Source organism: Eumetopias jubatus, unplaced genomic scaffold, assembly GCF_037043125.1.
Source record: "Eumetopias jubatus isolate StellerSeaLion01/CBP00866 unplaced genomic scaffold, mEumJub1_p1.0 scaffold_2, whole genome shotgun sequence".
Lineage (NCBI taxonomy): Eukaryota > Metazoa > Chordata > Mammalia > Carnivora > Otariidae > Eumetopias > Eumetopias jubatus.
Window position 1 is genome coordinate 104,524,461 of NW_028274808.1, and position 11,792 is coordinate 104,536,252.

At 38.1% G+C, this 11,792-nt stretch overlaps 1 protein-coding gene across 1 annotated transcript in view; it reads right to left on the reverse strand.

Annotated features, from left to right (window-relative positions):
• Positions 1–11,126, reverse strand: part of SYNPO2 (synaptopodin 2) — a 164,060-nt gene extending 152,934 nt beyond the window's left edge. Inside the window, exon 1 of the mRNA XM_028087388.2 lies at positions 11,022–11,126. Coding sequence (XP_027943189.1) covers positions 11,022–11,126 — 105 coding nt within the window. The remainder of the gene's footprint in view (positions 1–11,021) is intronic.
• Positions 11,127–11,792: the final 666 nt, after the last annotated feature.

Below are 11,792 nucleotides of genomic sequence, written 5' to 3' on the forward strand. Positions count from 1 at the left end.
AACATGTTGCAGTGATATAGGGAGTGACCAGGAAAGTTTTTGTATCATAGAAATCTGTATCATTGAGGTTCAGTAGTATCTCCTGCCAATCTTTATAAGAGTTGTAGAACCTAAGGATGTTTCATAGTTTTATTTAACAGATAAATTAATGTTCCAAGTTTGTTGACCTTTCTGGAATAACTGACTCTTAGTCATCGGTACCTGGCCTATATTTTAGAATAATAAATACAATATGTCCCCTAACAATTAACTGCTTTGAAAGCAACTTTTCAAAAAAAGAAATAGATGAAACAGAGGTTTTGAAGAGTTGCTGAAAATGTTTTTATGATTATGCGATTTTTCTAGTTGAAAATTATTTAAGTGTATTATTCTTTAAAATGTCTTATCTGCACACTTGACTAGAAAAAAAGAATTTCTGGGATGCCTGGGTGGCTCAGTCAGTTAAGTATCTGCCTTCAGCTCGGGTCATCATCTTGGGGTCCTGGGATAGAGTCCTGCATCAGGTTCCTTTCTCAGCAAGAAGCCTGCTTCTCCCTTTGCCTGCCAACCACCCCCCCCCCCCGCTTACGCTCTCTCTCTGACACATAAATAAATAAAAGCTTAAAAAAAAGAAAAAAGAATTTCTAACAGGTTTTCAATCTTTCAAGCAAAAAGTGTCAGTGAGATTTTAACCCTAAAATATTAAAATGTAGCCTATTCTCATTAGTTGTGAGAACAAAGTGTGGTTATCAGGGAAGATGGAAATCTACCCATCAGATTACAACAAAAACATTTGCATTATCAGTTGAGAATGAAAAAGAATTTCCAGTTAGTGTTTCATTTCTTCAATATGGAGCTACCTATGTTAAGAGGTTATCTTTTTCAGCCATGATAGTCTTTAGATCAAGTATTGCAATAAATTAAAATTTCACTAGACCTTTTAATTATACTACATGGAGTCACACTCAGATTTTCAAAATCATAGTCTGTCAGTCACATTGTTCTCACCAAAAAAAAAACAAAAAAAAACCTTCTGGTCAGTAAGAGTGAGAAGACTTTTAGTGCTGTCAAAATAAAATAAAAATTAGTTTACAAAATATTGTTGTTTTTATCTTTATTTTACTATTTAAAATTTTCTTTTCGATATGTTGTACACTGTATATAAAATATTAGCACAGTATTACATATGTGTATATATATATCTCATTTATACATCCCATATATATACATACATCATTTATACGTATATGAGGTATAAATGGGCTACCCTCATAATTGTTTTACTTAAGGAGATACAATCAAAACATTTTGAATACCACTGGTCTACTGGAAGAAACAAACATGTGAACAAAAATTACAGCCACAGGCAACAGAGTGTATGAAGGCATGAGGTGAAAAATGTGTGTGATAAAGGAAACACCACCGAGCAAATGCTTACTTACCTCTTACCAGAAAATTTAGTCAAATCTCCCAGAGAACTGACTCTGAACAAAGTTGTCCAGAGTGAGTCAAATTTCTCCAAATGTATTAGGGTAGGTGCCAGAGAGAGGGGTGCACACAGCAGGGATGAATCTTGGTGGCAAGAAATGCATAGTGTTTTGAGAGAACTATCCTACTTTCAAATGGCTAAGTGTACATTTAGGGGAGTCCAGGTGATGGAGCTGGACAGTATGGCAGGGACCAGATGGTGGAGGGTTATGGGTGCCTCCATAACGTGCAGTCATGAGCCAGTGAACAAGGCATGGTGCAGGGAGCAGCTCAGACCATGGGCTTTGGCATCAAACTGGCCTCGGTCCTAGACCTGCCATTTGCCAGCTGTGTGATCTTAAATTATTTAGTTAACTTCTCTAACTCTCAGCCTCCTAATCTGCGAGGAAAAAAAGAAGGAGGTAAAGCTATTGTGTATGATATAATTCATAAAGTGCTTAATTGTCTGTGCATAATAAGATTTTGCTACAGTTCTTTTGATGACCATAATGGGGAGACTTTGAAGTATTTTAAGCAGTAATGTAACAGGTGATTTAGAAAAATCGCCCTGGCAGTTCTCTGTAGCACAAATCTGAGGAACCTGAAACCGAAAGCAGGGAGACAGTTAAAAAGGCTTATAGTTATCTAAAAGACAAAGAGTAAGGGCCTGGGCCGAAGTCCTAAGGGAAGGCATCCAGGGCAGGAAACAGAATAAGGACCATAGAGGAGGTAGAAAGTCAGTACCCCGGTACCACCTAAATTCATTACCTTTATACCCCTTTGTGAAAATGACTAAAGTAAACTACACCAGACTCACAAGAGTTGTGTGTGTAGAATACAAACTCTGGAGCCAAACTCACTAAGTGTGAACCCTAAGTCGGACCCTAATTACCTACATGACCTGGGGAAGTCACTTAGCCTCTTTGTGCTTCTGTACTAGGGATCTCAAACAATGATAACCTCACAGAATTTTCTCAACATATTTAAAAAGTGGTTTAAAGAAGTGCCTGACATCCAGGAAACATTATGTATGAGTTTCTTAAGTAAAGTTATCTACAGAAAATATTGTTAAAGGCAGTAAGATGTTTGGGGAAAATGACATTCACTGGCTGTTATTATAAATTTCTTAGGGAAAAAATAATCTGTATCCTAAAATGTTGAAATTCAAACCAGGTAAATTTTGATAAAGGGAATGAAGAAAGAGCAGTAAAGAAAGGAGCATTGCCCAGGCAGAATTAGACAGATCATAAACCTGTCATTCTTTTCAGGAGAATTCATCCAGCCCATCGTTTTATCTATCCGATACCCACACTGCTTCCAAATAAAAGTGGAAAAGCTAGCCATGAATGAGCAGGATTATAAAAATCCAAGACCAAGGTTAGGAAAACTATTTGTTACATAATCACGTAACAGTAGCTTTCCCACAGTGCTTCAAATAGCAAATCCACCGTATTTTTCAGTATATTTATCTGAAACACACCGGATTTAAAGGCCAGTTAAAGAAAACTACATCCAGATCATCACAACACCTAACTATACCTACTATTGTCAATGATCTACCACATACCAATGGATTTCACAAAGACATTGAAGACAGTTTGTTGAGAACCTGGCCAACTCTACTGTTTTATAATAAAAAAAGAATGGTAAATAATTTTAAAAAATAAAATGCCTAAGGTAATTCAATACTATAAATATGTTCTCATTGAGGTGGTCAAACAATGAAAAATATCCACCAAGCTGCAAATAATATTTTGCTTCTCATATAAGGCTTTTAACTTCATAAAGTTGTTTATTCTTAAGGATTGAGTTTTTTGTTAAGATTTATTTATTTATTTGAGAGAGAGTGTGTATGTGCATGCACATGTGCAAATGGGGGGAGGGGAAGAGGGAGAGAATCTTCAAGCAGATTCCTGCTGTGCGGGGAGCCGGACACAGGGCTCTATCCCACCACCCAGGAGATCATGACCCCAGCAGAAACCAAGAGTCAGATGCCCCACCAACTGAGCCACCCAGGAACCCCACTCTTAAGGATTGGTTAATGAAGCTGATGCAGGAATTCTCCATTTCCTTTTACAAAAGTCTCATGGCATTCATCATGAATCTCTTAGAATAGATACAATAAAAATCTTGGAATCCATGTATTTTTTTAGGTTTACTTATAAGTAAACTGGTTCACTTTCCAGTCTTGTCTCTCATTGCACATGACCTTGGAGATGCATTTCCCATAGTCCTTTTCCTCGATCCCATTAGAAGAAGAAATTGCTATAAATGTTTTTAAGGGTTAAATCTTAGATGGTGACATACTATTTCATATAAACTCTAAATCAACGTTATGGCAGTTTTCAGCATTACTAAATGATAAACTGTTCTCTTTATCCAAACTGATGCAGAGAGTGGCATGATGTCCCTGCCATCGGGGAAAGAATTATATTTGACTTTGGAGTCCTTTATATAAAATTTTTGCAAATAATTAATTTTTTTCAGAATCAGTTTTTTCATCTATAAACTGAGAATAATAAAACTCTACTTAACTGGTATCAAAAGATATAACATGTTAACATACTTGGACAATTGTAAGATACACAATGTGAAGTATTTTTAGCTAAATATATAAATTAACCTATATTCCTGGACACTTATTAACTGAAAGAGGGAGGTTAAATTCTTTTGGAAACCATTACCATGAGAAATATACAAATACTATTCAGTTAGGTATAATATGTATGTCACCATGATATTACATACTGACTTTTGGAATTTGCAATATGACTTTCTTTAAAAACAACAATCACCCTAGATTAAGACCCAATAAAAGTTCAGAATACTTACTTTTAAGTTAAGAGTTCTGGACCCTGACAGTAATATTCCAGAAACACTTTTTTAGACTAACTGAAAGTATGTGCCTACCTATAGCAAAAAGCATACCAGGCTATTAAAGTGCTGATTCACATTCAACAAAAGAAAAAGGAAAGAGAAAAGAAGTAGCTTACATTTCTTATTTAGCCCAAAGCCAGATTTTCATTCATTCAACCTAGATAGAATAGCTTCAACATGATCATCTATGGAAGTCATATGAGTTGGTGGTAAGTTTTCAAGCTAACATACATCAAATACATGTGATTAATAATATGAACCTGTGTGATGGAACTGATGTTTTTGAGGAGTGTCAACTCATTCAGTTATAAACATGAAACTTTCATTTCTTCCAGCAACTGCTTTCAAGTACAAGAAAGCCAAATCCCTCCCTTAATAATACTTTGGTCAGATCCCAGGCATTTCTGTTGGCTTTTGGTTATTAAAATGGTCTAGTCCAATTACGGCTTCAATCTAATGTCTGTCCCTGGGCGCTCTCCCTAAGCACCGTGGAGGGCTTGTGGCTCCGGGGCTTGGCACCCCCGAGGAGGGCGTTGTCTGCTCTTTTCCTACCTCCTTCTAGCTCCTCCCAGGTTGAAGGCAGGAAGACTGGAGAAGGAGGCGGGATGGTAGATATATTTAGTCATAACTGAATGAAGTGGTATTTCTCTCTTTCTGGTTGTTGCACTTCTCTGGTTAACGTTGAACAGCCATCTCTGTTCTCTCTGTGGCCAGTGTCCAGATGCTAGGGCAACTTGTGTGGTTTCTTCAAGGAGCCCTGGAGAGCTTTACTACAGCACAGTTCCCTAACATGGGAAATAGGGCTCCTGCCCAGCTCCCGTCCAAGCCCCCAGTAGTTCCTCAGGATGCCAGTTTGCGCCTGCTGGTCGCTAGCTAAGAGCTTGCCTATCTGGGTAGGGTACCGGCAAGGTGGTTCAAATCCTACCACTTTCTGTGCCAGTCACTCACCCCTGGGAAATGCAAGGATCCTTGCCTTGCCAGCTAGGTAAGTTCCTACTCTTCTCTCTCACGCTCTCTCTGTCTCATCTTGGTCTTTTTCTCTCCCTCCTCTTGCATCTTTCTCCAGTTTTACTCCCCCACCCACCACTCCCTACCTCTTTTTTTTTTATTTAAATTCAATTAATCAAGATATAACGTATTATTTGTTTCAAGGGTACAGGTCTGTGATTCATCAGTCTTACACAATACACAGTGCTCACCACAACACATACCCTCCCCAAAGTCCATCACCCAGCCACCCCATCCCTCCCACCCCCCACCACTCCAGCAACCCTCAGTTTGTTTCCTGAGATTGAGTCTCATACGGTTTGTCTCCCTCTCTGGTTTTATCTTGTTTCATTTTTTCCTCTCTTCCCCTGTGATCCTCTGCCTTGGTTCTCAAATTCTGCATATCAGTGAGATCATACGATACTTGTCTTTGTCTGACCTCTTATCCCACCTTATTCACATAGGCACTAGTCAGGCCAGCAGTTCTATTGACAAAAGAAGACATCCTGCTAGGGAATATATTACCAGGTGCCCCTCTTGCAGACACTTCCAATCTTTACAATGATCATTTTTAAGCTTCCCAGCACCTCCTTGCCTCTCAGTAACCCAGAGGTCTTGGCTTCAGAAAGGGAAAACCCTCCCATTACTAATGATGACTTCATCACAATGCTAAGGACTCAGACAATTCTTGCGTCTCTCTGGTCCTCCTCTTATATCAACTGGGAAAGAGGCAGTGGGGATGTGCTAGAAGAACATATCACGCCACCCTTCAGGAAGCCCTGTGGTGACATTTCTGGCCTCAACCTTCTACAGCAGTGGTTCTGAATCTTGACCACACATTTGAATTGCTTTCGGGGTGTTTATAAATCTTGATACCTGGGGATCTCTTGGCCAATTAAATCACATTTGGATGAAGAGCATGCTATTTTTTATATGCTTCCTTTTGGGGACCATCTTAGCCTCCCTTTATTCTCTCAGGCACCTGTTTCTACCAATTCAGAAGGAGAATTCAGATTTGCAATCGAATGCCACCATTTTTTTACAGCTTAACATTTGGCAAGTAACTTAGACTTTCTGTGCCTGAATTTCTTCATCTCTAAAATGAGCATATTTTTCAAACTACTTCTTAGGTTATGGGGGTCATTTGAAGAAAAAACACCTTCAAAGAAAATACTGCAAAGAATATTTTTCTGAAAAGAGCTTGATAAATGCAAGCTACATATGTGCCATGTCCCAACAATGGTAAAGTTCATGCAGAGTCATTATCTTAGCTACTGTCTTTCAACAAACAGTGATCTGTCTTAAAACACACAATTCCAAAACAAAGATTTAAAATAACATATGCTTAACAGATTTACCTAGTGCGTACTGACTTCTATAAGCATACCTGTTTTTAGAATTTCTAGAAAGTGCTCAAAAACTCAATAAAAAATGAAGTGATCCATCATATCTCCTAATAAAGATGTTACTAGCTTTCCATATGTAGTAAGGAGCATTTATCCTCAAATACACATATTCGAACACATTAAAATATTTCTTTTTTTCCCTTTAGAAATAACTATGTTTCTGGAATTATTTTATTTGAAACATTTTAGAGACCTCACTGATGGTAATAATGGATAAGACTATGTTATTTGATTGTGCTTGACCAACACATCTTTATTTAAAGTTTTAAAGAGAGGACATACAGAATCATTAAATCCACTTGATAAAATACATGATTGTAATTTGTCGTGTCAATTTTAATAAAAGTTACTTGAAACTTTGAATTGAAATTCAGAGGCACCTGGGTGGCTCAGTAGGTTAAGTGACCAACTCTTGATTTCAGCTCAGCTCATGATCTCAGAGTTGTGAGATCGAGCCCTGAATCAGGCTCCACACTGGGCACAGAGCCTGCTTAAGATTCTCTCTTTCTTCCTCTGCCCCTTCCCCCACCCCTCTTCCTCTCTCCCTCTTTAAAGAAAGAAAGAAAGAAAGAAAGAAAGAAAGAAAGAAAGAGAAAGAAAGAAAGAAAGAAAGAAAGAAAGAAAGAAAGAAAGAAAGAAAGAAAGAAAGAAAGAAAGAGAAAGAAAGAAAGAAAGAAAGAAAAAGAAAGACAGAAAGAAAGGAAGAAAAGAAAAGAAAGAAAGAATTTCAATAACAGAATGATAAATACCATAGCGGTCTACATGTTTTGAAGAAAGCTTAAACTTCTAAACATTCAAACATATAAAGGATACAGTGTGAACATTTCTTCGTTCATTATTTTCAAAATGTGAGTTATTACTGAATTGTTCATAAGATTTGTTTGTAAAACAAAAATTTCTCCCCACTTCTTTATATGAAGATTTTCCAAAGTGATCTGTCCAGAGGCATAGCCATGGAAGCACATGTTCAAAAAAGGAGTTTTATAAAGTAAAAGTGCTAACATAGTTTTTCTAAGAATATTTGCACACATACAGTTGTAAATATGCTTCAATAAATTTGTTTCTATGAATGATCTCCTGGAAATATACTTTACAGAATATTGTCTTATGACTCTGTATTAGAAATGTCTGCTTTCTATCACATGTATTTAGAACATAAATTAAAAGATATATAAGCATTCAAAAACCAAGCAACGGTTACCCATTATTTGGATCTTTTAAAAATTCAATTTATTCTTGAAAACAAAACCGAATTTTATGGCCTTGAGCTTCAATGTCAATGAAAAGTTTGATTATTAATATTTCTGTTAGTGGTCTTTAAAAGTTGGAGTTTGCCTACAGTTCAATCAGCCAGCCAAATACTAAAAATGTTTGAGCATCTCTCAAAAGTGACTAACTGTGTCATTGGAAGGATATTTACTGGGAATTATAAAGTTACTCAATTTCTAATCATTGTTAATAATATTAGACTAGGGTTTTTTCCCCTATTTCAGCTTGTTCAATTTTCATTCTATACAGAATCACGAAAAACCTGAACACTAGATATTTTATAATAAGCCAAAAATTTGTTGTTACCTACAGAACTGCTTTGTAGCATTCCCCTTTTAAGGGGGCATTATGCTAGCACTGTCTGAAATTTCCTTTTCTTTGTTAATATATATTTTCTTTAATTCCCAAGTTCATCCTCTGCATGTTCTTCAAAACTGTGAGCACTGTGTTTGCTAGCAACCATCCCCCCAGCCTTTCTGCCCTGACCCTCTCCATCCTCCTTCTTGGAGGTAACGTGGCCCTCATAAGCATCACCTTGGAAGAGGAGGAAGTCTATGCTATGCAACGTTCACTTCACCTTGAGCTGAGGGACCATTACTAGAATTGAGTTGACTCGATGTTTTAAATGTAAAACAGTGATCCCAGTGAGGCCATGGACTTGATAACATAGAAAGTGACAAGCACTTTGCTCCAAGGGTTTTCTTGAACAAATAATGCTAGTATAAGAAATTAAATGTAAGTTTGAATTAAGGGGAAAAAAATAGACCAACAAAAGTTGGCATTGCCATAGTAACTTAGAAATTTTATCTTCTTTAGAAGGCTCTCCAGTCACTTTTTACATATGGGGAAAACTAGACTGTAAACTGTAGTGTGTATCTCTCTCTCTCTCTCTCTCTCTCTCTCACACACACACACACACACACACACAAATTAAGGCAAACATCCAGATGCCTTCATAATGATCTTTTAGAATTAACCATCAATTATACTATCACAAACTAGAAAATTAAAGCAAACATCCAAATACTTTAATAATTTTTTTAAAAAACCGCAAATATATTTCCAGGGTATTTTAGGAAAGTTGATTTGGGTGGAAGAGCAGGATTGAAATTTTTGACACTCATACACATAATAGCCTCTCTGAATCTTGTTGATAAAGATGTCATCAGCAAAGAAATGCTCACAAAGCACCCTTCACTAGCTATTAGCTTTAGTTCTTAAAAAAAAAAAATCACCACATAATAGTTCCAACTTTGCAATAAGCACATTGAGGACTCAGGAGAAACCCAATACCCACCCTATTCTTAAGGTCTGGCCACAAAAGAACTATTAGGGAATAAGAGCATCCAGCCACCTTTGTCTCCACATTTTAACTGGTAGGCAAGTGATTCTAAAGCTGTATACTATTAGGACAGTAAAATACTCTAGCAATATAGAATCTCACTGATTGTAGAGTACAATTTCCTTTTTACTTCTCTCCTTTCCTACCTCACTCAAAATGTTTATCCCTTTCTCCCTCTACACACACACACACGCACACACACACACCACCCCACAAGGGATGACTCAGGAAGCGTGAGAGATTTGTCACAGGCCCGGCTACAAGTTAGATCAGAGCTGGAATTAGAACCCAAATCTCAGAAACTGGAGCCAGCCAGCTGCTATTCTAGACCCAGAGCAAATCTAGTTCAGTCTTATGAATTCTGCTTACTCCGAATTAGACATCACTGTTTTGTCTGATGTTTCCTGCCATGGACTCCTAAAGCAACACAATGAAACCACCTTTCCGGATTCTTCAATCGCTGCTAGTTTGAAGCAGAGGACAGTTACTTAAACTCTCTGGGCTCTTTCCTTATCTAAAATCCACAGGTTGAACCAGAGGTCTCTGAGAAAATTTCCCATTCTAAACATTTTGCTTTTCACCTTCTGTTTTATGTTTCAGTCTTGATGTTTGAAATTTTCACTAGGTGGCAGGATTCCACCATCGCATTATGAAAGGATTTTCCAATGGAAGCCTGGGAGCAGAAAATTTCAAAAGAAACTCCTTTCCTCACAGTGAACATTAAAACAAGAAAAAAAAAAAAGCCAAGAGAAAGGATAACTACAAAGGCCAGTAGTCCACATATTTCATAAGGATCTAGAACCATCTTTAATATATAAAGCGGAAATTAATCAAACATGTTCTTCCATACAATACTCCAATTTAGTATCCAATTCAGGTAAAAGTCTGCTTAAATTTCATGCATTTTAAAATTTATTTTAGCTGAATCCCAAGTTAGACAATATCAGAGCCCCTCCAGCAAACTGGTAGCAAGAAACAAGCAATATGATGGAAACAAAAGCATCTAAAATATTTAAAATCGTTACTAGATGCATTTCAAAGTTTCCTATAAGTTACATACAATGTATTTCTAGTGTCTTTGAATTTTATTTTGAGCACTTAGCTAGATGAGTACACATGATGGGATGGAGTAGATTTCTGCATTTATTTGTCAAATCCTTAAAAGAATATTCTTTCAAACAGGTTTTCTGACATTTTCATCATATATTTAAAAGTATTGCCTTAAATTGGCCTTTTCATAAATGCTGCACTGTAAATGTCACTACCAAGGCTTTATACAAGTCCCCAAAAGCCACACCAATTGGTTATGCTGAGCTGAGCATTTCTCTTCTGCCAAAACCAAGTAAAGTAACATGAAACAATAACTGCATATTCTAACATTGCCTAGAAGAAACGTCCCAAGTGTCTTGCTGGTTGTCAGAGAAGCTGATTAACTAGGCTTTTATTCAGCTGATAAATACGGCACTTTTTTTTCTTTCTATCAATTACTGGTTAATTACATATACGCTATACATTACTCCAGTTTTTTTTTGCAACATGAACAAACCCGCATCCTAGAAAAATTTAACATCGGCGCCAAAATCAAAGTAATACATAAACTCCTGAATCACAGCTTGGAAAAAAACCATCAACAGGTTGCTCTCATTCCTTCCCAGCCCAGAGCGGTGATAGCGGCACCTCTTTGGTGGTCCTACCTTAGCAACTTGTAAGGGCTGCTTCTGCTCCTTGCCACCTTGCAATCTGAACCCCCAGGGCGCCCCTCCGGTCATGGAAATGCAGATAAAATCCCCCGTGCCCATTTTCTCCTTTTAGTTGGGTAGCATGAAGAGCTTGAAAAGACAGAGGAGGCTTCGGTGCCGTTGAGATGTGTACTTAGCTCCAGGCGCCCGCCCAGGAGGCAGGATTGGGGAGCGCAGAGCCTCAGCTGCTGCAGCGGCCGCGGGCCGCATTCACAAGGAGGCAGAGGCGCTCCCTGGCATCAAGGACACAGCCCACTTTTGCGTCACGCTCCTTTGCTCAGCCCACTTCAGGCAAAGGAAAGAGACTCGTTCGGAGGAGAAGGTCCTCATTTGGGGCTAGACGGGGGCGGGAAAGCAAAAGTTCTCTAGCACTAACTGATTTAAACGCCAGCACTTGAACGATTGAGGGGCGCCTGGGTGGCTCAGTCGTTAAGCGTCTGCCTTCTGCTCAGGTCATGATTCCGGGGTCCTGAGATCAAGTCCTGTATCGGGCTCCCTGCTCCGCGGAGAGCCTGCTTCTCCCTCTCCTGCTCCCCCTGCTTGTGTCCCCTCTCTCTGTGTCTCTCTCTGTCAGATAAATAAATGAAATCTTTTAAAAAAAAAAGAATGATTGAAAAACTTTCATTTAATAATCCTATGACTAGTAGAGAACTCGTGAAGGTTTTAATCGCCGGGCCAGAAGTAACATCCTAAAATATGAGCTCTGAAAATTCAACTACTAGACAA